Below are 25,548 nucleotides of genomic sequence, written 5' to 3' on the forward strand. Positions count from 1 at the left end.
CAGGAAGAAATTCGAGAGAAAATATACACGTTATAATTTTGTCAATCAAATGTTTTTCTCTTTATGTGCAAATGTTTGAGTGTAGGCTACTGAAGATGTTATGATGATGAAGATAAAGCCCATTAGTTCGTCATCATCGTTGTCAACACATTTACTCCAAAATTAACACACACTGTCAACATTGGAGAGGGGTGTCAGGTATAGAGGAGAAGGCAGTTGATAATAGGCTATATATCTTCATGAATGAATGTATGAAATACACGCAGGGAAATCAGTTCCATCATCTGAGAGCCTTTGATCTTGGGCCTTTGTTAGTTCATTGCCACGGATTTTGAGTGATTTGGGAAGGATGCCCTGCGAGACTCGCCAGAATTTGGTGTAAACCTCAAAGGACCACCTTGCGGAGAGCGATAAGACGGTATCAGTGAGCCAGCGACCCCGGGTTCATCCATCAGACATGGATGAGAGCCACTGGGTGTAGCTAGTGCTGTTCGGCAGACACTACCACCATGACGAGCTTTCCCACACATTTCCTCAACCCAATATAAATCTGCTCTATATTTACTCGCATTATTTCAGGTTAATAATATAAACACCCAGCCCGACAACATTAAATGGACCTTTTCAAGATGCAGACTATAACCATCTCATGATGGGCTCAAATTGACCCTACACTCACTCGAGGTAAATTCTCATTGAGTTCTTCAAACTTGTAAACAACTAGAAATTTTCGGCTCTTTGAAATGCTATTTATCTGAATTCTTACTCATTTCCCCATAAACAGGAAAGGGGTTGTTCTGTGTTCCACGCGCGTGTTGTTTCTAGACTCGTGATCCGATGCTGATCTTCATTACCTGTCACGATTCTCAGTGCTCAAGGACGAACTCGTGAACGCGCTGATGTCACGACCAGCTTCCTGCAAGCCTCCCTGATGAACGGGTGAGTTATGGGTGTTTCACTGCAGCACTGCGCGAATCACGATGTGAAATTATTAATCACCACCACATCCCAAAGGAAGTCGAAACAAAGTGTTTTTAAAATGTTATTTCAGTTTACACAAATAGCCTACTTAAACAGTTACAAATCGTTTTTACGTAGGCCTAACCAAAAAATCAGATTACAGTTTGAGTTAGAATGCGCTAAACTAACCATAAGCTAGTTGTCGCCTGAGGTAAACACAGCAACTATTTGGTGCGAGCGACAAAAAGTACAAGTTAGGCTAGTGTTAATAAGGCTATCACTAGGCCTATATATAGATAGAAATTAGGCTAGCTAAGCTAGATGCACCACCCAAATATCCTAAATATAGGCAGTCTAAAGCGACTGGTTGATGGGGAGCTAACTTAAGTGAAATATCCAAGGGACACACACACAGATGTTTTTCTCAGACAAATGTTCAACCGATTGTGCGCCGAAAATTGCGGACATTAATAACTGAAGATCATTATTCGCCCACGCTGAATAAATAACCTATTAAAAATAGTCTATTAGCCGCAGTCGTAGATAAATATTGTATTTTACTTTGGAAAAAACACAAGTTTAGCCTATTTATGTGTTAATAAATAAATGGGGGGCATTAGTTGCATTAGTTTTTAACAGAACAGACAGACCTCGGCTACAACAAATAGGCCTAAAACTAGGTAGACCAAAGGCTACTCAAAAAAAAAATATATATGTATATGTATATATAGCCTATATATATATATATATATATATATACACACACGTGTGTGTGTGTGTGTGTGAGAGAGAGAGAGATTCAGTAGCCTAAAAAGAACTGGCACAAATGAGTCGGAGTAAGCTGCCACTGGTTGCCTTTTGGTTTTGATTCACTATAAAGAATCGGCTCGTAAGAATCATTTGTTCAGGAATCGGACTACCACTAGTCGCACTGTATGTTTTTGACTCACTGAAAATAACCTGCTCATAAGAATAATTTGTTCAGGAATCGGACTAGGCCTATATTCCAGACCAGACTATGGCAATGATAACGACAACATGGCAAATGTTGTAGGCTAAATCCAGATTACATTCATAGGCTACTTCATAGAAAATACCTTTTTTATAGCGGTCGCGAAGGAATTACTTATTTAAAATAAGTAGCCTACCTACTCAAGAGAGAATGCGATTTCGGACGCAGCCTTTACTCACTATAAAGAACCGGCTAGTTCATTCAAAACTATGTTTTTATTTTTGTATTTTTACCAAACTTAAAAACAGAGGGAAGTTTACAATTATAAATGCGCCCTCTAATGGAGGAATTTGATATTGACTGCATCATGAATTCTCAGTCTGCAAATGTTCTCGATGCTGCATCGCCCCCTCATGGTTATACCCTGTATGACATACACTCTTTACTTAGCCTGTGTAGAAAATAATGAAGTGCTGAAATTATGCCCATGTTACTGGATATAATTTATGTAAAGAAAACTGGAAAAGGTTAAAGGGATAGTTCACTCATTTCTTTCTTCTGCTGAACACCAAAGAAGATATTTTGAAGAATGTCGGTAACCACACAGTTGATGGACCCCATTGACTTCCATAATATTTTTTTTTTCCTACTTTGGTAGTCAATCGCTGCCGTCAACTGTTTGGTTACTAACATTCTTCAAAATATCTTCTTTTGTGTTCAGCTGAAGAAAATAATTCATACAGGTTTGGAACAACTTGAGGGTGAGTAAATGATGACAGATTTTTCATTTTTGGGTGAACTATCCCTTTAAAGACATTTTCTTTTATTATTATTATAATTTTTTTACATTACAGGTCAGACTTCATCTGCTTATGTAGTTTTATTTATATGCTACTCTTGACCGTTTAAGACTTGATGGTATAATACCATACAGAGATGAAAACTGTGAGCTTATTCTGTACAAATAATAATAAAAAATCTTTATTAATTCACAACGAAGTCCACCCGGGAAAATCAAAGCTATTAACAATTCAGTCAGTCACAGAGCTGTTAGGATTAAGTCAAATTGGTTCTTTGGTAGATACTTTAAGTGTTTTTAAAACAGTAGATCTAGTTTATATAATATGTGATCAATAATCTGTGCATGTTTTGTGTCTCACAGGTACCCAAAATGTCCACTAGAGAGAGCTATTCACTAAGCTCCTCCTGCATTTGTGTCCCGTCTTCAGTCCGTATAAGGTCATGCAGTTTGTCTTCACTAAAGAGAGGAGCTTTATGGAAAGTTGTTTTCACAAAGAAGACATTCTTTCCACTTAAACCAGGTCACGCCACCCCTCTTTTGACATATTTGGCATGTGCAACCTACTTGTAGGATTATGAACAAAGTAAGATTATGGACCTTCATATAAGACATACATTAAGTCTAACTATTGACAGATTTTCATAAAAAATAAAATCCCCAAGTGCAACATTGGCAAATACTGCTTGATTTGTGTATGACACACACAAGACTTGAAGAAATATAAGTTATATAATCTATAGCCGGTCCAGTGCTCTAAAACAGTGTTCTTTTGTATCTCTGAAGGTTTTTGCACCAAAGGGCGTCTGCTGAATCTCTCGTTACAGAGTCAGCGGAATTAGTTGCGTTTGATGTGGCTATTGTAAACCGTACTACAGTATACCACAGCTGGCACACTGTAAGTGTCACAGCATCATATAGTAAGAGCGAAGAAGAAATGAGGTCATGAATAAACAGAAGTGAATGGGGTCAGTGTGCTGTTTTCTCCTCAGGTCCGAGTATTTTGTCAGAGCCTCGCTTGGCAAGAGGTTGAGGGTGTGTTCCTGCCGTTGTGGGTGGAATTGCCTTGATTCACAGCTGTAATTCACAACATTATCCTGCACAAAATATTTGTAGCCATACACCTGGTATTACCAGATGGTGTCAGGTTTTAGTACTGAATGATTACCACATTCATACACTGATATTTATATCCCTTACAAAAGAGTAATGCAACTGCATCATGGTAATTTTATAGTAAACCAGGGTACTTATTTTTGTACTGATATTTACATGCTATTCCAATAATACCATCATGTTACATGCCCTAAATATTTTAGTTTACTTCAGCAAAACATGGCATTAACACGGTAACTGCCAAAAAAATGTATGTGCATTACCCCTGCAAAATGTATGTTTTTGTGGGACATTGTACTAGCACGGTATTTTGGACATGTACCATGGAATATCATACAAAAACAATACAAAAATTTCAGTGCCATAATATATTTCAAAGTATACTATATACTATACCAGCACTGTACCATAGTACCACCACAGTACACTTTTGTAAGGGTACTATGGTGTCATGCCCATTGAATCCATAGTTTTACTATGGTACAAGTCCAAAAAATATCATGTTACGTATCCATGAATCCACAGTTATGGTAAATGTAAGGAATAAATGTACTATGGTACAAACATAGAAATTATAGATAAACATAGAATTGCATGACACAGGTCCAAAAAAAACAAAAAATACCATGGTATAAGTAATGTGAAATAAACAAAATCACGTTTGGTCTGTAGAAATTTTCCTTTGCAACCGCAGAAAGCCTAAGACTGTTTACGTCAAACATGCCATGCTGTGCGCTCTCCGCATTCCAGGTATTGTGGGTCATTATGGAGCATAATTGTGTGCTGTGGGTTTAAGTGTAGGAGGTAAATAACGAAGGATGAGATCATAAGCGAGAGGAGTGTGTGTCGTGGCTACAGATGTGCGCTATCGCTCTCTCTAGCTCTTATCTCTGCAGGTTGAGAGAGTGATTCATCCATCAGCTCGGCGGGGCGGCTCGGTCTGCTGTTTCTCAGCTCTATAAATACACAGCCCACGCTAAATTTGATGCTGAGGGGGCGCTGCTGTCCAAGTACAGTTACCTCTCAAGGGTGTGTGTGTGTGGGTCTTTCACCTTTCCACGTCAATCTCTGAATCACCAGCCAGGTCACAGCACTCTTTCTTTTTTTATCACTGCGCATCCTGGTGCATTTTCTTGGAGCGGACTGGCGTGCAGAATCCAGTCTATTTAAAACACAGGGTTGAGTGGCTGTGCGTGGGGGAGGCGGATGTGTCACATTGCTTTATGTTCATAGATGATCTGTCATATTAGCATGCCTGCTACCCAGACAGACTCTGATTATGTTTTGGCTGGAGGCGTGATGAAATCACGTGTGTTGGTCTCTGCACGCAAATGTGTGTCTGAGTGCGCGCATCTCAGGTGTTGAACCTTGACCTCCGGGGGGTCCTCGGGCTCCTGGTCATGGTGAAATTAAGGGACTGTCTGGTAGGAGGGGTCTGTCTGGGGAGAGATTGATTTGAAGTGATGCTGTTTTGACCGCTGTATAGTTAGCCCGGAGGGAGTGGTTTTTGGACACACTTATAATGAGGGACATGTCTTCTACCTGGCAGACATGCTAATGCAGATCACGTTAGTTATCATTACCATAAGAGGAACAAAAGCAAAAGGAGCTGTGGTCATCGACCGCACGTTTCTTTTTGGCACACAACATTTATGACTTCATTGGCAACTGCTCCATTTTTGAAGCAGGACCATCCAGAATCACATTTGTTTTATGTTCCTGTAACTCAATTGGTAGAGCTCGTTCCAAACGGCACTTGGGTTTGATTCCCAGGGAATGCACCATCATAAAATATATATGCTAAACCTGCATAAAGTGTCGACCAAATGCACAAACTTGAGCATTTCTTGTTTGTGACTCTTGCGGTGACATCTGACGTTTGATCCGCCCCAGAGTCGTGCCTCTACTAAGGGCACTTTAAGCTATCACGTTCAGACAAAGCATTCTGGGCAGGCTAGGTGTAAAGAGATTATATACCGTATGTGTTTTATCCTCCTCGTGAATGTGACTGTCTTTGAACAATAAGGCAGCTTGCTGGCAGGAGGTTGGCCCTCTTTGCCCCCGGGGTGTATGTGGGGGTTGGGAAAAGCTGTTGGGAGTTTAAAAAAAAAACGAGGAGGTGGCGGCGGAAGGGGGGCGACCATGCTGTTTGTGTATTGTGTCATGACAGAGGTGGTGTGTGACATGAAGGGGTAAAAAAAAAAAGGAGTCCTAGAAGGCGTAAGTGGGGAGTGGGGGTTGCTGAAGAACCTCCGGCAGGAATGTGTTTACCTCACACGCCCTGCCCCCACTCATCCGTGACCCCCATCACAGTTCCCAGGATGGGGTCCTGATTTGGGGGATGTGTCCCCTTTGTCTCGAGGTTTTTGTCGCTCTCATTACCATTTGACTCCTTGAGGGGTTTCGAAGCGAATGGAGTTAAAGGGTAACCGCAGCGGCGTCTTGATGTGAGTGATCATATTTAATCACAATTTATGGTTAGGCTAAAGTTATTCCTCTGGGGTCGACAAACGCGTCGGCGCATTTTGCTGGATTTTTTCACATAGCGGCAAAATATGAATATGCCTATAGAGAGAGCGTGCGCTATTGACATCAACTCGATAAAACCAGAGAATGACGGGCTCTGATAAAACTCATCAGATGCATGTACTTTACGTCGTCTTGCGACCCTGTGAGCAAACTCCATTTTAGAGTCTGAGTGACAGCAGGTCTCAGGTGCACGCCCCCCCGCTCACGGTTCGTCCCCTCTCTCTCCGCTGGGGTCTGCCCACTTTTCTAGCATTTTTCAAATATTGACAGTGGGTGGAGTCAGGCTCTGACCAGGGGTTTAGTTACCCTTTAAAGTTTGGTTCCCCCTGAACAAGCAGTCCACAGCATTCCCAACCAATCAGTCCATGCGGAAAAACATGTCATCTGAGGACATTTGTCTGTGGCTAATTGACGTAAATTTCACACATTTATGATTTTTTTGCCCCTCCTCTATAGGATTCTGACATCCGTTGAGATGTGTCATTAGCTTGAATCACATTTCTGATGCACCCACGTGAATCCTCGGTTTCCTCTTGGGATGAATTTGCCAGCTTCCACTTTTTTCCCCTCAGAGAGGAAGAGCAGTCTGTGGGCTAATATCTGGTGTACCTCAGGGCTCACACTAACCCTCAGAGTAATTGAAATAATAGCGCACGCTGCCTGGAGCACCCGGAGTGATTACACTGTTTGGGTTGCTAATTCCACTTTCCCCCTCGCACGACTACAAACACGGTAATGCATCGGCCCGCCTCAGTACTCTTGTTTGTTGTTGTTCCGCAGCTTGACGACTGCGATCTCTTCCACCCCCCGGGGAGACTGTGGTGTGCTAAATATCTCCAAATGACCACAGTGGTACAATGGCTCCTTATCTTGAGAAGGGATAAATCATTGTTGAGAAAAGTTGCTGGCTAAAGGAACTACTGTCTTTTAAGGATAAAACGTTGGTTGCATCGTAGCATGTTTTGCTAACTTTATTAGCTAGATTATCTACAAATTTATTTCGTAAATCTTAGAAGTTTGTTGCAATTCAGCCTAACTAGTTAGCCTATCTAGTCCTTTCAATGCTATCTGAAGGGCTAGCTTTAAAATTAGTTTTAGTTAGCGATCCAATACTGCTAGTTTATTAATTAAATCATCATTGTTCTGTAAAAGTACTTAGCTCTGATTGTTTATTTTTACTTTTAGCTAGTAACTCCTCAACATTGCTCTAATACTATGTTTGGCTAACATTTTTAGCAAGGAAACCTGCACATTTCTTTTGTTAATCTTAGAAAAGTTACTTGTAGTTGATTTCAAACTAGCTATAAACACAAATCTAGGTATTTCAACCCAATATGAAGAGCTAGTCTAAATACTGCTAGTTTATGAACTACTTACAGATGAGTATGTTTATTTGTAATGCTTGAAAAACTGGTAAGGAGAGTATTGGACTAAAGTAGTGAAACTTGTGGTGGAACCTAAACAATCACTTGACGATAATGACATGACATGATTTGCTACTGATGAGATGGTAGAAGGGCGGCACCCAGGATACAGGTTAAGCCACATGACCGTAAAGTGAGCTCACCTCTCACAATTATGTGCTTTGTGCTCGTTCAACCAGTTTGGAGTGTAACACCTCAGGAACACACCTTTGCCTCAGGCTCTTGTCTGTCTCCACATACAGTTGTCAACAAGCTTGTCCTTTCTCTCATAAGCAAGGTTGTGGAGGAGTGACGATTGTTTTGATGTTAGGTTGCAGACTTGGTAACATCTTTTTATTGATAGCAAGTAGTGGGAGGGGAGCTATTATGTAAATGCTAATGTTGATAGTTTGAGTTTCTACTGTGTTTCTGGGAGACATACGTCAATTTTGAGGTGTGTAATTCAGGAGTCCGGATCGCTGTTGTGCCTCCGGCTAGAACCAATGCAACACACACTTGTGATGCACAGCAGTGACATTAAAACATCCTTGCTCTTACATCCTAATGCTGTTTCTCTCTCGCCGCTCTGTTTACGAAAATAACAACCGCCATACAGGGCCAACAGCTTCACACACACACGCACTGAAACTGAATGAAGCAAAATAAACACACTCAGCTGTTCACTGCACTGGACAGTGTGAGGCTCAGGGAGGTTTCGTGTCACTCCCTTCCAAACATTGCCCCACTTCTGTCCTGGTTATGCAATTTCAAGGGTAATAATATAGGACAGAGTGTCCTCGCCGCTCCGGACTTAGGAACAAAAAGATAGGAAGGGTGATAAAGAGAGAGGAAAGGAAGTATCTATCTCTGTCTGTCTATCTGTCTGTCATTCTATTTATCTATCTATCTGTCTATCTGTGTCATTCTGTCTTTCTGTTGTTCTGTTTATCTATCTGTCTGTCTGTCATTCTGTCATTCTATTTATATATCTATCTATCTATCTACCTATCTCTGTCATTCTGTCTATCTGTCGTTCTATCTATCTATCTATCTATCTGTCTGTCGATCTGTCTGTCTGTCATTCTGTCCATCTATCTATCTATCTATCTATCTATCTAGCTGTGTCATTCTATCTATCTATCTGTCTGTCTTTCTATTTATCTATCTGTCTATCTATCTATCTGTGTCATTCTATCTATCTATCTATCTATCTATCTATCTATCTATCTATCTATCTATCTATCTGTCTGTCGTTCTATCTATCTATCTATCTATCTATCTATCTGTCGTTCTATCTATCTATCTATCTGTCTATCTATCTACCTATCTCTGTCATTCTATCATCTATCTATCTGAGTCATTCTATCTATATCTGTCTGTCTGTCATTCTATATCTGTCTGTCGTTCTATTTATCTGTCTATCTATCTGTCATTCTGTCCATCTATCTATCTATCTGTCTGTCATTCTATTAATATCTATCTATCTATCTATCTATCTATCTATCTATCTATCTATCTATCTGTGTCATTCTATCTGTCTGTCTGTCGTTCTGTCTGTCTGTCGTTCTATTGATCTATCTATCTGTCTGTCGGTCTGTCTGTCTATCTGTCTGTCTGTCTATCAGTCTGTCGTTCTATTTATCTATCTGTATCATTCTATCTATCTGTCTGTCTGTCTGTCTGTCGTTCTATCTGTCTGTCGTTCTATTTATCTATCTGTCTGTCTGTCTGTCTGTCTGTCTGTCACACACACTCAGTAGCATATTTTGCTACTGTTCTGGACAGATCGAATTAAATCGGGCACCCAAGGATGTTTTTCATACAGTAGCACCACCCCTCCTCCACGCCACACAAAGACACAAACAAAAACATGCGTTTCCAACACCCTCACCCTTCTCACGCACACGTACGCAAACAAACAAACGAATACACACACACTCAGGCCAGATTTGCAGCTGATGTCAAACAAGGCCAGCAGCCCCTCCCCCCAACAACAGCCCCCACTACAGATTCACTGAAGTCATGCTGGGACAGCATCTGCCGTCACCAATACCTCCACCCCCCCCATTCCTTCCAAATCTCCCCTTCTGCTCCGACATCCCCCTTCCACCACCTTTTGTTTCCGCTCCACACACACACAAGATATCTGGCCTTTTATTGCCCAATTTGTCCTCTATACACACTGTCATTTTTCTAAACATTCTTATTAGCCATAGCAGCACTGCATACCCCTACAAAGTAAACTGTGCTGAAACCATGGTACATGACCTGTCAGATAGTAATACCATAGTACTTTTTATATGCCGTGGTTTTTACATTAGTGTTCAAAAACACAGTACCACAGTACTTCAATATGTAACCTGGTACTGAATGATTACCATATTGATTACCATATTATTTACCATGCTATGTACATGGCACTTCAGTACCTTAGTACCACGCCTAACACACCCCATTGTAGTATTATAGTATAATCTAAAGCACTTAATAAAAAATAAAAAAGTACTACCATTGTATTTTGAACATGTACCAATCTACTACCATGGTATTTTGGACATGATTCCATTGTACTATTATGGTATTTTGGAAATGTACTGGTATTTTAGACATGTACCATGGTATTACCATGGTATTTTGGACATGTACCATGGTATTTTAGACATGGTACTATCATGGTAGTTTAAACATGCACCATGGATGTATTATGGTAATCTAAGTTAGAAGTGCCATAATACATGGCTTTTAGTACCAAGCTATATTTTAAAGTGCCATGTGATACCATAAATGTACCATAGTACTGCCACAGTACTTTCTGTTAGACATTGCCATGGTACCATGTCCAAAATACAATGGTATTGTTAAAATATCATGATAATATAATATGATTTTGTTAATGAGTTCAAAAAATACCATGCTATTACTATCCAAAAACCATGGTACTATCTCCATAGTATCATGTCCAAAAAAATATGGTCCATTTTAGTGCTTTTTTTGTTAATGACTTCAAAAAATACCTTGATATTACCATAGTACCATGTCCAAAAACATGCCAATGTAATGTTTGTTTAGTGTATGTTATCACGTCAAAGAAAGGCCATCACTCTTTTCTACTGTACTCAGCTGTACTGTGTTCCCGGCCCGGCACACAACTCTATTTTTAAAGTGGCACCATCAGCCCCAGTGGGTGGTCCAGGATTTCCTAATTGTGATCAACTTTCAGCCTGAGCTCTTGCTGGAAGGTTCCACTCTCTGGCTCAGTCTGGGTCTTGCGTATAAAATCCGCTAGTCTCCTTAGGCATCTGTTGACTTGGCATGTAGCAGGAAATCGCAGCGAGCAGGGCTGCGACGCGTAGCCGTAATCTGCTGGCCTCCTGCGGGTCACTAGAGCAGGAGGCTAATGAACTGGATTGTGTGACCCGCTGGACTGCCAAGCACTGTGGGAAACGTATTTAAGAGGGGTTAAAGTCAATGTTGGCTATTACGTCTGTGTCATCATACGTAAATGCTGCAGTGTCTTGGACACATGTTCCATCTTGTTCAGATGTAAAAACATGTATGAGAAATGACATTAACTCCTCAACGGTTCTTGATAGTTTAGATGGGGTAGTTCAAGGGCGGTGCTTGTTCTGAGCAGGTGTTGAATGAGATAAGAACAATTTGGTCTACGACAGGAGAAAGAGACGACGTAGTGTCCCCTCTTTAGTGTCCTTTTTTTCTCTTTCATAATATGTTAAAGGAAAATTTGGCTTTTTTTTAACCCACCCTCATGTTGTTCATTCTTCACAGCAGGGGAAATTCTTCTGCTCTTCTACATAAAATGAAAGTTAATGAGAACAGGTGCTTTACAGCTCCAAAAATGACAAAAAGCACAATAAATGTACTGCAAAAATAGTCTGCATGATTCATATTCATATCTAACCTACTCAACCAAGTGTCTCCAGCAAGAGAGGTGGGCGCACTAACAAGGACGCAAAAAGACCACAGCCTCTAGGGTCTGTTGCTAGTGACCCTCTTGAGACCAGGGGAGTGAGTTTTACTCACACAGCTCTTACTAGCTGGCCTCCGATACACTCACTCTCCTAAACCCCACTCTCATCCGGGTCACGGCACCAATGTAACCCCTCCGGTTCTACTCGCCCCACTCAGAGCAAGATTCAAACCAGTGTCTCCAGCATGGGAGGTGGGCGTGCTAACAAGGACTCTAAAGACCGCAGTCTCTAGGGTCTGTCGCTAGTGACCCTCTTGAGGCCAGGGGAGTGAGTTTTACTCACACAGCTCTTACTAGCTGGCCTCTGTTACACATACATCAAGCAAACATCTGAGGTGTTATTCATTTTTGGGTAACCTATCCTTTTAAACGGATTCTTCATTGGTTTCTTAAATTACCTAGGTTCACCAAAGACCCTCCTCAGCATTTTTGCTATATAGGGTTCTTAGGTTGAGTTAAATGTTTTTCTATTTTTAGAACAAACATTCTTGATGTTACATCAAGGTTTTTTGTTTTTTTTTTTAAAAGAGAGAAATGTTTCTGCTGTGACTTTTGTCTGTAAAACTCTTTCTGGTACTAATCTAACCTTTTATCAAGATCACATTGTTTCTCCTGTGTTTGCTTCACTTTAGAAACAGTCGCCAAGTCAGAAGCAAAAACTGTCTGCTCCCGAATGAGTCCAAACATTTGAGTTTCCTCAGTGGCAGGCCAGAGAGAGAAAAAGGTGTCCTTTATATTCTCACTGTTTCCATACGGCATATGGTCTTATAATAGGTGGAGCGGCTCGGTGCCTGGACGGAGATCACTTTACTAAATTGTTGCTAAGCACTACAGTACAATGTTTTCTTTGTTTTGACAAAGAGTACTGATAGTTTTCATTACTACGCCTCAAAAAGAGTTGACCACATTTCGACCAACAACCAAAGTTTCATAAAAGTAGTGAGTATATGATGGGCACCATTTTTATTCATAAAGTTCAGATAGGTATGTTTGTTTTCATGAATGGGACGAACTACTGTAAAACTATGCATAGTGTTCGAGCGAGCTCCTTTGTGTTTATTGTTGTGGCAGCTGCTGTTGGTTACTAAGCCACTTTGACTCTCCAGCGCAAAGCTTGTTTTGTCTCCCTGGTAACTTTTGCCACACAAAAACACTTAATGTTGCGTCAAAACGAAGAAAACCGGCGGTTCTGACCTTGATTTTTGGACTTGTTTAGATATAGATGATTATGTGATGTCATTACAACCCAGAGGCAAAGTTCCCATCAAGGAATATTTATGATATTCATTACTAGGGATTAAGGACAAACAGAACTGTAGACGTAAGATTTAGTCACTGAACAACAACAAAAATCACCTCTATTTAGTGAACTATTGTGTGAGTCATGGTGAGCAAATAAAAAGTCCTCTGAAGAAAATTTCCCTTTAACTCTAAACTGAACTTTGACCATTTCAAGGAACTAAGCCAGTGAGAAAACTACGAAGGTATTTTTGCTCAAGCAAAAAAATTTTTTATACTTCCTCTTTTTAGTGGTCAGGGCTCAAAAAAGAGCTTTTAAAGCGAACAAAAAGATTTTATTGTTACAAACGTTTTGCAGTGCCAAATTCTAACTTGATCAAATCAATCATTTGTTCTATACCTCAACCCTAAATATTGAATAATTCCTAAATGGCCAAAAATAAGGTAAATGCAACTGGATATCTCACAATTGTGACTATTTCTCCCAGTTGTGAGTGTGACAATATCTTGTAACTGTTACTTTGTCTCACAATATTTTTTTATTTCTTATTTACTTTTTCTCACAAGTATCTTTTTCTTTTACTCTCAATTGAAGAAAAGGTGCAACACTCAATCTAGAAGAAAAAAGTTTAGACTCCGAGTTTACTCTCAGGCAGAAATGGTTTGCCCAGCACATAGTTTTAAACTTGCTCCTTAGCAACCACATAGCAACACTCTAACAACTGCGTAAAAACTACATAGAAACAAACTACAACCAGAACACCTTAGCAATTGCACATTAATGCCCTGGCAAACTGCCAGGACACCCTAGCATCAACACTCTACACTCTACACCTTGGATGTAGTAGAACATGCTGAAACCACCGCACATGACACTTTAGTGTCTTAACTGCATAGCAACGCCCTGGCAGTTGCCCGGAACACCCTAGTCAAAACTTTCAGGACACCTTAGCAACTGCATAGAAATGTTTTGGCAACCACCCTGAACACCCTAGCAACTACATAGCAACACCCTGTCAACCGCTTAGATTAATAGCGGCAATTTTTTTTAACGTGGGCAACAAAGTAGTTGTTCTCTATAAAAACAAAAAAAATCTAGTTAAAAATCTCTGAAAACAACATCAGTGGCCATTCAAAAGGAATCAAGCCAGTCCAAATCCAATTTTTGTGCATAGTCAATTGAAATCCGATCAGATTAAGCAAGTGTGAACAGCAAAAAAATCACATGTAGTCATTTTTTTTACAAATTTGTGCATTTCTGGAAATCCGTTTCAGTCTGACTGCTCTGGGGTGTGTTTCCCGTACAACGACGTAACTCGCTGCTTAACAACCATAGTACGCAACTGTTAGCTAGTCACAACTGTTTCCCGAAACCATAATGTCGCAAATTGGTCGTTCAACCATGTTGGGTAATGATGTCACGCATGTGAGGGGGTAATAACTACTTTTAATTAATCTGTTTGAGATCGAATTAATGCTAGATGTTTTGCTATAAATAACGGGACATTGCATCAAAGGACTATTTCTCATTTTTCTCAGTTATTTTGCTTTATTTCCAGATTCAATCATAGACTCGTTCTTGCGTAGTAGAGCACGTTCGCACATGCGCACTATTCAACGGTGTTTTAAGTCTCTCTTGACAAACTAATAGACGTAAATGACGTCATATGTATTCTAAATAAAAGAAATGGATTGTACTGAATGTCAGCTTGCTTATTTGGCTCAAGATAAGAATTTATTGAGTCCAGGGGCGTAGCCATCATTTCAAAAGTGAGGGGAACAGAATGTCAAGTGTAATACCAGTTTTTTTCCAACTTTTGTTGACATGATTTTTGCTTAATTGGCTTAATATGCTATTTATTTTTAAAGCAATAAAACAGAAAGAAAGAAAGAAAGATGTTCAGTACTTTATATTGCACATGCAGGGTTTTTCCTGCCTCAAAACTAGGCGGAGGTGGTAAAATCCTGATCATGTATTTTAATAATAAGATAATTAAATTTGTATGTTTCGTAGACCATCATATAGCCTACTGTGTTTGTGGGTGGAGCTCGGTACCTCTAGGGGGGTCTGGTGGCATGCCCCCCTGGAAGAATTTTTTTACATTTTAAAGATAAATTCATTAATCTGGTGCACTTTGAGTCACCCGAATCTGCTGTTAAAAATAAATAATCCACCCGCCAACCACCCAAACCTATGATATTTGATCATCAGATTACAATTATTCAAATTCTCAGTGTTAAGCATGATAATATGTTAAAATATCACACTGAAGTAGGCTGCTTTAAAAATAACATTTATTTAAAATAAAAGTTCTTCTTTTGGCAAAATTACATTTCCTATAGACTAAACAGAGGCTCCCTTCAAACTTAAATTGTCAATGTTTCATTACATCACTGTTGGAAAACACTCTTATCAGAAATACGTTTTTTTTACCTTTATAAAGGGCATTTTTTCCTTAATTTTATTAAATGTAGCCTATGCTCCATCTTTCATTTCAAACTGAAACAGTGAAACTTTGTTACCATCAGTGTATTATCAACTATAGGCTATCAATCGCCACTTAACATTAAATGAAATTAAATCAGAATCATCCTTGCATTATCTGTGATTCCCTATTTATTATTAATATTATACTATCTATCTATCTATCTATCTATCTGTCTTACTAAACTAAAACTTTCCAATTGAAAACCTTCAAACTTCAAGCTTTTAAAACTTTCTGGTTAGGCTTTTTCAAGAGAACTTAAAGTTTGTCATCATGTACACATGTTACAACGCTGCCTGATTCAAGCAGGCTGTTAATGCATGAAAATACAAACTCGCAATCACCATGTTCATTCTAATTTGAAGGGCTTTGATAACATCTGTGAAAATAATAGACATTACGAATAAAAAAAGATTGAAAATAAGTGCACGTTTGTGCGGGTAGTGAATATTTTCAATTTACAACAAAACTTGTTAATTATTCAACAAGAGAAATAGCCAGAGTTATTCATCATTGTGCAAAACAATTCGGATACCACATGACAACTTACTTACAGTGCTTGACTTTTTTGTGAAAAAGGATTGAAGAGTTTTTTGCCGTTTTGAACTCATTGCGACCTCTATGAAAAAAATGGATTGGGTGTGTCGTGATGCACGAGTGACTGATTACCATGGAAACGTGAAAGTCACGTATGTAGACTATCCTTGACTCTTTGGATTTTAAATCTCGATGTAGGCTATACACACCCGCGAAAACCTCAGCTTGTCGTGGACACACTTGCCCTATGAAAAAGTGCGGGGGACGAATTTACATTTTATAAAAAGTGGGGGGGACACGTCCCCCGCGTAATCTACGCCTATGATTGAGTCCACATGTCATGCAAACAAGAAACTATACTTCTAACCACAGGTCGAGAGCTGTCGTTCCAACCACACAACTTTGCGATGCTGTTTGCAAATGTTCGTTAGAACTATGGTTTTGGGAAACACTGACTCGTTGAACTATGCTGATAATGACGGAACTAGCGACCATAGTTGGCCAACAATGCTTTTGGGAAACGAACCCCAGATCGGATTTTGCGTTGTTTATGTGAATTTCTCACGCCACATAAACCCTAAACTTCAGACATTGTTATAGGAAACATTCTGAAAGTCGGTGCAGAAACAAGGTTGTATTGTTGTAAGGTGCCCAAGCAGAAAACGACAATATAACAGAGACATGTTTTGAAACCGGCAGAGACGACGGCAAACGGCACGGAATAAAGCCGCTCATACCAGCCTCTTACAGTTCTGCCACTGCCTCATAAAGACGAATTAGTCTAGTGCTGTAAATAAGACAACATCTGTATTGCAAACCCCTCCATGTTGCAGTTGTTGTTGTTTTTGGCGTATGCCTACCAACACAACGTCATTACCGTTGAAACCAATGCAGATATTCCGTAAACCGAAAGAGCTGCATGGACACACAAATCGGATCTGTACAGTTGCGATACACAGTGTGGACAGTCAATAATTTTAGATCAGATTCCAATCTGATACACAAATAATCGGATTTGGACAGACAGTGTGAACATAGCTTTAAGTGCGTGTGTTAATGTTTGACTAACATGAAATTGCTCGCTATTTTCAGATCTGTCTACGGCACGGCTCCTGTTGGGACATATGACCCTTCTGTAACGACAAAGCATGAGAAAGGTACACCAGCCTTCTTTCTCATAGCGGCCATCTGTCTGCTCTAATTGCCCCAAGCTTCCTTTGCTCTCAACATGCCCCAGCTTGTAACGTTTGAGGAGACAACTAAACGTTTAGGCCTGTTGTCATTGCAAAAGCCTCGCATATCAGTTCCATGACTGTTTGCTATCCGAGTCTATAAAGCTTTTGGGAACTGCAATTAAACTCGACCCCACGCCCAACAGGAAACATACATCAATGTGACGTTTTGCACGTGTAGTTCGTCTCTGGTCTTCAAGGTGGACCCTCCCCCCAACCCCACAACTCTACGACAACACCCCCTTCCTTCACCATCCCAGGCTGCTCCTGTTTCAGGAAGCCCGGCCCTGTCACTGATCCCATGCTGGCATTTTTCCCAGGATACCCCTCCCCCGGTCCCATTTTCCCTCCAACAACCTCCTCCTCCTCCAATCCTCGGCACCCTCCCCCACCCAAATCCTTTTCCCCTCCTGTCCTCTGCCAGTTTCCCAAGATAAACAAAGACTTCAGTTTGTCTGGGCTCCGGCAGGGGTCAAATGGAATGAATAGCGGGGCCATAGCGAGGGCTCTTTCTCTCTCCCCTCCTTGAAAAGATCACTGCCGAATTGTCTTTGTGATTGTGCTCCTGCGGGGGGGGAAGGGCGTTGAGTCATTGTAGACCAGTTTCAAAGTTCTAACTGCTCGGCGGTTACGACTTTCAGTTCCCTGTTTGGTTTTATTGCACTCTAGAGTAGTAGTTTCCCTGTTTGTTTTGCAGTCTCACATAAACAGCCTAATCTGAGATAATCCGTATGACGTGGTGCCATATTTTAACATTACTCGCCAATAAAGAAAATACAATATGCACAGATTTCGTATTTATTTTCTTTGCCACAGGAAGCACCTCTGATCTTTTGGCGGATTACAGATGGTTTGCTAGTGTTTTGAAGGCTTCTGATTAGGTTCTGTAATTCCTGCACACACAAAGCTGATTTGAATGGCCGATGACTCCTTTAAGCTGTCGCATGAATATGGGAAAGTTCACGTATTGGTTTGTGAGATTATTCTCACACTTGTCGCCCAACCCCCTCAGATTGTTTTGGAGGAATACTGTTTGAATACCTTTGTTTACTCTAGGTGGATGAGTAGCATTCTGGTGACTGATGAGATCATTGACGAAATGCTTTGTGGGACAATGTATCAATGCAGAGATATCCATCTTGCTGAATGAGTGGTCAAAAGTTTTCCTGACTTTCTGTTTGCTTCGAACAAAAGAACTGATGGGGTAGATCTTGTCTCTACTTGTATCCAGACGGGTGTTTTGTTCAGGCATCTTTCTGCCCTGCTCTGTGGGACTGACCATGTTAGACAGGGACACGGCATGGCTCTTAGCACACAATAAATCACCTATACACCTAAAACAGTCCCTGACATCTTATCTTTATTGCTTGATTTAGTCTCTTTTTAATGTTCAGAGCTATTATAAGAGCTTTGCTAATTAGCAATTCGAGTCTTGCTTTTAATATTGCTAAAACTTTTGATAGGGATTTGACGCCAAGTATTGAATTAAATGTTCATACTGTCGATTTTTGCTTGGCCAATGATAAATTAGATTTTAAAAAGTCCTATAGATTTATATTTAAGTGGGGGTATGATATCAATGGACTAAAATATCATAAAGTGTCTTTACATGGTTTGTCATAGTCTTTAGTCAAGTTGTCTAAGAATACATGACCCAATGTGCAATCAAATATTTGTGCATCAAATAGGTGCGGTCACATTTACCAGTGTTCAGCAAATTTTTGGGGGCAAAATCCAGTCATTTCAATCCACACAATCTGGAATTGCATGCAGATTTTGCAACAAGTTCAATGAATTTACTAGGTTGACCAACAGAAAGTTGCTTGGTTTGCAAGTGTCTTCCATGTGAGTGGTGCTTCATGCAACACTATAAAAGTTATATTTCAGTTGGACTAAAACAATAATTTGTCTTTTTAAAATGTCATGTAAATGCTCAATGTTCAACTGAAATCATAGTGATGCAGTTTTCGAACTTAAGGTGCGGTCAGATTAGCGAAATCCTGCAGGCGTAAAAGATCCATTATCAAGCAAATAACTTGGCCTAGTAAGTAACCACCCATAGCATCCGAGCAATAGCATAACAACAGTTCAGAACACTCAAAAATCGTGTTGTTGTCATTTTGCATGAGTCTGATCTGCCACGCCATTACCTGATAATTTACCAAAACTTTAATCAGATCAACGTTCCCGCTAAATTTCTCCGCTTTTGACTCTAACATTCCAGACCCACATGCTCTCCTACTGCATATCGGCAGGAAACGTTTTCACAACTTTGCTCTTTTCCTCCCACCCCCACCCCCTTTCCTTCCAGGACAGAGGAATGCAGGAGCGAGAGGCCAGTCAGGAGAGGACAGCTGGATGTGTTTAAGCATGGTTTGTGAAACAGCCAGTGATGTTGCATCACATGCGACAAACATTTTTAGATCTATACGTTGATTTTGGATCGGACTTCCCAAAGTCAGTGATAACTTCAGGTGTTATGTTATTAAAGGAACTGCAGAAATTTGAGGAAAAGTGCACTGCAGCCAAGAGGTACATGTCAGGCCACGCCCTCGTCATCTGCTCCAGCTCTGTTGCTGTTCTGTGCTGGTGTGGTCAGCTGACTTGGCCGTGGCCGGGATTTGAATGACCCACATTTCTCAAACGAGCAGGGTGAGAGAGCAGCTTTACTCTTGCCTTCTGGTCTTTCTCAAGGGAATGTATCTATCTATAGCTACCCATGTCTGTGTGAAAGAATGCGGCCACACCGGGCACCAAGCTGGTTCTGCTGGTAACGTCAGCTTTCGACGTAGAGAAATGTGTTTTTTTTTTTACATATATTTTTAAAACACTTTAAAAAGCTGAGCACACTGATCTGACCTTTACAAATCACTTTCCCCCCACACCTTTTCACCAGTGAATTTTCCTGTTTTCTAGTTATTTGATTACTGAGGAAGGGTTTTAAAATTATTTTTATCAGAGGTTCAGTTTTAAAATATTATATATTATCGTTGTAATTATTATGCTAAATTATACGTTTATAGACTTTTCCAGGCATGGAAATCCCAATTTTAAAATGTAATGATATTTCCATGACCCAAAAGCTTTTAACCTAATGTAGTTCAGTCATATTTATGATTCCTTTATTTTATTCTAGATAAACTGTCTTTTTCTGTACATATTACTAGACACATTCCACTTCCACTTATCATAATCACTGCATTCTTGCCCAGTGAATTAAATACATTTCTCCATAATTACTCGTACAAAATGAAACACTTCTAGAGCATGAAGTCCTTTCCTCATTGTAAATTATGAATCATATCTCCTCGATTAATAATGCAAGACTGCTCAAGTGATGTTGCTGCATGAAAAAAAAGTTTAGACATCAGTGATTCTATCATGACTGTACTCTCTTGTAGGAAAAGGCATGTCATGTTGAATAGCCTGGGACCAAAGACAGGCCCTGCGAGAAGAGACAGCAGTCTGCGCTGAAACTGAGCCCTGCATACCACACATGCTTTAGGGGCACAATAGCTCTCTTTACAACATGCAGTAAAAATTGCCTGGAAGAATTCAATGGAACAGCAGCTGAGCATTCTTGTTCTTCTCAAAGTTGTCAGATCACTTTGGACTAGCTAAATAGTTTTGTTTGAGGAAGCTGCATTTTAAATATTTAAATACCCTAAATTGTATATCATTGACTCCTATTCAGAATCAAGTGTGAAGAACATGTTCTTCACATACTTGATTCTGAACGATATAGGAATCAATGATGTACAATTTAGGGTTAGTATTTGAATATAATCATTAAGTACAATCAACTTGGATGTTTAAGTCATTTCAACTTAAATTACATTACACACTAACTTAAAATGAGTTGAATCTTGTGTAACTCATAAAAAAAAGTTTTAAAAATGCTTCACGTATTTTGATTTTGAGTTAAAGCAATGTAAAAACATGTTGTCATAACTTATTGATCATATAATTTTTTACAGTACATGGTTCTCACACCTTTTGACCAGTTAATTTCTGCGAGTTAAATTTCCATGTGTGATTATAGAATAGTTTTGTTATATATTATATAAAATACATATTTATATAATTTAGAGATTGCAATTTTTTACAATGAAATGGTCTATTGTTATATAGGATATATTCACATTTACTATTTAGAATCAGTAATATCCATTAATTACAATTTTAAAGTTCTGTCGCTGTTGGAACCTTGAATTTTGATTCTGAAAACAGCTTATATAATTTGCATAAAGGTAGATGAGGTGTCATGTGACAAGTCACGTTCTCAACTTTTCCACTCGTGAACAGAAAGGACAGAAACAATGTATCATTTCACATTTTTTAATACGTGAGCACCACGTAAATTGTCATGATACCAAAATACATAGATTCAGAATGCGACATGGGAAGCAATATATACACACACTCAAATATTACATTATGTACAGGTCTTTATAAAACAAAGACATTAAAACAGTGGCCTAAACCTCGTACAGTCAAGTTTGGTGTGGTCGACCCTGAATCGGTTCGGTGACAATGTAATATTGACCTTCATGACACGTTTGCATATGTTGTAATACCCCTTGCTCACATGGCTTTTTTGAATTGTCTGAATAGAGAGTTCAACACTTCAAGAACTGTAATCCCAAGAAGTAGCACCAGCATTCAAATAGTTCCTTCACAAGAAAGGCATGCCCGGACATCTTACAGGCAGGCCAAACTGAGCTTGTACTTTGGTAGCACCACTCATGCTTGCTGGGAAGTCCCACACTACCATGTTGAGCCCAGGCCTGACCACGTGTTACCAATGCACGCAGGGCAACCCGGATAAGAAGTAACTTATAGTACAATACAGTTAGAAAGCGACTATCGCTGTACTCCAAGGGTTAAGGTTCTTCAACATTTGGTCGCAACAGATTTGACCACTTTCTTCAGCCTCAGCCTCAGGTTTAGCGCTGTCCTTGCTGAGAAGTCCTGAGAAACTGGAACCAAATATCGTTATGAGGTTGGACACGTTACTTGTGTCCATTTCCTCGCCTTCCTCGTCCTCTTTAGCGTTTGAGGAAGCGACTTTGGTCCTTTTTAGAGGCGAATCGTCTCTTTCCGACTCCTCCGCGCTTCTTTTCCTGTTTGAACAAACGTGCGCTTTGGGTGGTTGGTGTGATTCCCCGTTCTCTACAGGCGTTGACTGACGTTCTGCTACTGTAGTGTCTGAGGGACTCTCCTTGGGTTCGTTAATGGTTTCCGGTGGGGTTTCAGATGAAACGTTACCAACAGAGTCCAACGAAGAGTTTTGGTTTTGCTCTTGTTGTAAAGTGGAAGTACAATCCGCCTGGTTTGATTTCACCACGTCGTCGTTTTCGCGATATTCCCGCTCTTTCTCGCTCGCCTCGGGTTGCTTATTTGGTTGAGGTTCCTCTGGGCTTTCACATTCCGTTGTAGAGGGAGGGAATTTCTCCCGCTCTGAATCCATAATGTCCCATTCGTTCCCTTCGCGTTCGCCTTGAGCGTTCAGGCACGCGCCGCTGTAGTAGTCGCTCAGATAGACCTGGCGCGCGCTGCGAAGGACCAGCGATACCAGGAGGTTTTTGTGCAATTTAATGCCGCCACGTTGAATGCGTGAGTTGTAGATTTTCCCTAAGGAAATACTCATAATCCGGTGGGCTTCCACTTTGTATTCCATGGCTGGAGTCGAAACGCCGAAGTTCACACACGGTACAAAGTTCGCCAAGCGTTTCACGTTTGATTTCCTCTCTGGATTCTCCTCAAAACGTTACTGTGAATTGGCCAGCGACGCAGAAACACATTAATTAGATAACGTACAAGAACTTCCCCCTCTTGTAGATCAGATTGTCCCTTGTTTTGTTGACAAAAGCCTCATTCTCATTCACAAAACGCAATATCGGTTTTATTGGCCGAGTGTAGATTTCATTACCTCACACATTCTCTTCTGCACCCAACAATGATCTAGGGAGGAATGAGACCGTTTCTATTTTTAACTCGCTTTTATACTTCAGCGTCAGCGACTACACTAGCCAATCACATCTCGTGTTGAGTTCTGCCACCGTTGTGAATCACACCCCGCCAAATAGGCGGTGACCAATGGGAGAGCGCTTTGGCGATGAGTCATATTTAAATACTAACGTGGGAGAACTGTTTAAAGGGAAAGAAATGTTTTCAAGCTAGAACATACAGATATTTTTATAATTTATGTGTATTCAGCTGTTTTGACATATAGTTAAGCTCGTCTATATTTAAAACACAATGCCGTTATCGTAAGCAAACAGAATCAAATAACAAGCCAAAATCGACATGTAATCGAAAGTAAAACATGTTTTTAACGTTACATGTCACTGGGCTTTTTCGCGGTAGGATCTAACACATACATTTAGTTTCTAAATACGTCTTTTTAGATCTATACATGCATGTATTATAAGTATTACAGTATGCTATTACATAGCATCAATTCTTGTTTTATAAGAAAAAAGGGTCCTTCCCCTTTAATTTTTTCAACCGACTTCCTCGACTGATGTAATGGTTTGTCTGCTACAGTCGTGTCACATGACTCTATTGTGCAAATCCATTGCGGTGTCTGAGCAAATGTGAATGGAGCTGTTAGTGGGGGGAAGGGCAATGTTTTGTTTGAAGAAACAGTTAGCTGCTACTCATGAACTACAATGAACGCACTGCAGATTTGATCCTGATGATAATGCTTCTTAATGGCCATACTTTCATTAGGCTATATATGTACATTTTAATTACAGGCCTAATCCTTGTGCGTTGGTTTGTGAGTTTCCCTGCATTAAGATGTGGGTCATAAACAAACCTGGCAGGAAGAGCGGGCTATGACGTAAGACACTTACAGAGGTCGTTTATCTAAATATAAACGATCACAGCCATGGCTCCCGCACATTATCTTTGTGAAATCCTTGGTTGGAATAATGCAGATTAAGAATGTATCTTTGATAGACACGAATATTAAAAAAGGCTTATATATTGTCAACTATAAATCAGCATTCAGCTGTGTTTTGCTGTTAATGGATTGCAGTTCAAGCTATAGCTCACCCAAAAAATAAAAATTTTGTCAATATTTAGGCCTACTCACCCTCAAGTTGCTCCAAGTCTTACTTGTCAACAGTTTCTTTCTTTCACAAAATAATATATATTTGAAGAATGTTGGTAACCAAACAGTTGACTGCACCCAATGACTTCCATGGAATTGTTTTCCTTCTATGGAAGTCAATGGCTACCGTCAACTGTTACCAACGTTATTTTTTTGTGTTCAACAGAAGAAAGAAATCATACAGGTGTAGAAAAACAATCCTTTTTGGGTGAACTATCCTTTTAATACAGGGATACAATCCATATATGTATCATACATATTCCTTATTCTTCATTCAGGTCCTCATGTTGATGGGAAACTGGCAACTGATACTATAAATAAAACCAGAGTTGATTAATAATTTATGCAGCTTTACTTACTAAAGGCGAGCTGAAGTGTTTCCAGCTGGTTTGCTGGTTTTACATCATACACAATGTCCTCTTACCAGTGGACAGCACTAGCACTGGTGTAGATAGTCAACTAATGAGAATGCAGCGTTCTGATGAATAATGTATGAAGCATGATGCTTTAGTAGGCAGACAAGGTACCAAACCAGTGGCAAACTCATAGTTACTATTACTGTGGTTTCAGATTATATTAATGTATTTTATTTTATTTTCTGAGAACAGACCTGAGGTGTTTAATTAATGCAGTGTATCAAAGTAAACCTAGAGTTTAAGTAAATAAAAGTACATTAGTGGAACCACAGTACAGTATGGTATCAGATGGTATACCTTGTTACTTTCATATGGTACCATGTAATAAAATGTTTAAAATAGAGCAATTGTTGGACATGTACCATGGTCCTATCATGGTATATATATATAAAGAGTAAGAATGATTACAAAGTAAATACCATAGTACATCAATTTCAGTACCACAGTATATTTCAACCACCCATCAGGAATCATCACAATACTATGGTACTACCAATAATAATAATATTATTGTTATCACTGTTATTATTATTATGTGTAATGACATAATTTGTATAATAGTTAAATAGTAGTGAAGTGGTGGTAATAGTAAAATTACAATATACTATTGTAATATTTAATAATAAAAAATACAGCAACATCGTCCGGGATATAGAGGTGGTGAAGTATTTAACTAAAACATATTTATACAGCGGTATCTGAATTAAACCATTTTTGCTCATAATTTTAAACACGGTGCTATACACATTTTAACATATCCGTGCATACAAT

At 39.7% G+C, this 25,548-nt stretch overlaps 2 protein-coding genes across 3 annotated transcripts; one reads left to right on the forward strand and one right to left on the reverse strand.

Moving 5' to 3' along the window:
- The first annotated feature begins 485 nt into the window (after positions 1-485).
- On the forward strand, positions 486-21,456 carry LOC311085061 (uncharacterized protein). 2 transcript variants are annotated; one of them, XM_084117466.1, is made up of 6 exons: positions 486-684; positions 785-939; positions 17,102-17,166; positions 19,553-19,614; positions 19,733-19,893; positions 20,643-21,456. In XM_084117466.1, the coding sequence occupies exons 2-5, from the start codon at positions 932-934 to the stop codon at positions 19,868-19,870; spliced, it is 273 nt and encodes a 90-aa protein (XP_083973592.1). In that variant the 5' UTR covers positions 486-684; positions 785-931; the 3' UTR covers positions 19,871-19,893; positions 20,643-21,456. The 2 variants fall into 2 exon arrangements, with proteins under 2 accessions (XP_083973592.1, XP_083973591.1); XM_084117465.1 differs by lacking the exons at positions 486-684; positions 785-939 and adding an exon at positions 6,887-7,088.
- A 109-nt stretch (positions 21,457-21,565) lies between these two features.
- Positions 21,566-23,228, reverse strand: ier5 (immediate early response 5). The gene has a single exon (XM_084117464.1). The coding sequence runs from the start codon at positions 22,919-22,921 to the stop codon at positions 22,094-22,096; it is 828 nt and encodes a 275-aa protein (XP_083973590.1). The 5' UTR covers positions 22,922-23,228; the 3' UTR covers positions 21,566-22,093.
- Positions 23,229-25,548: the final 2,320 nt, after the last annotated feature.

The sequence above is a fragment of the Abramis brama genome (assembly GCF_963993115.1).
Source record: "Abramis brama genome assembly, chromosome: 6".
Lineage (NCBI taxonomy): Eukaryota > Metazoa > Chordata > Actinopteri > Cypriniformes > Leuciscidae > Abramis > Abramis brama.

Excerpts from the sequence above, each read along its gene's own strand:
- LOC311085061 (XM_084117465.1), top strand. The coding sequence starts at position 6,895 with ATGAATTTGCCAGCTTCCACTTTTTTCCCCTCAGAGAGGAAGAGCAGT. Across the intron at positions 7,089-17,101 it reads CTCGCACGACTACAAACACG|ATCTGTCTACGGCACGGCTC; the intron begins GTAATGCATCGG and ends CGCTATTTTCAG. Across the intron at positions 19,615-19,732 it reads GCTGGATGTGTTTAAGCATG|GAACTGCAGAAATTTGAGGA; the intron begins GTTTGTGAAACA and ends ATGTTATTAAAG.
- ier5 (XM_084117464.1), bottom strand. The coding sequence starts at position 22,921 with ATGGAATACAAAGTGGAAGCCCACCGGATTATGAGTATTTCCTTAGGG.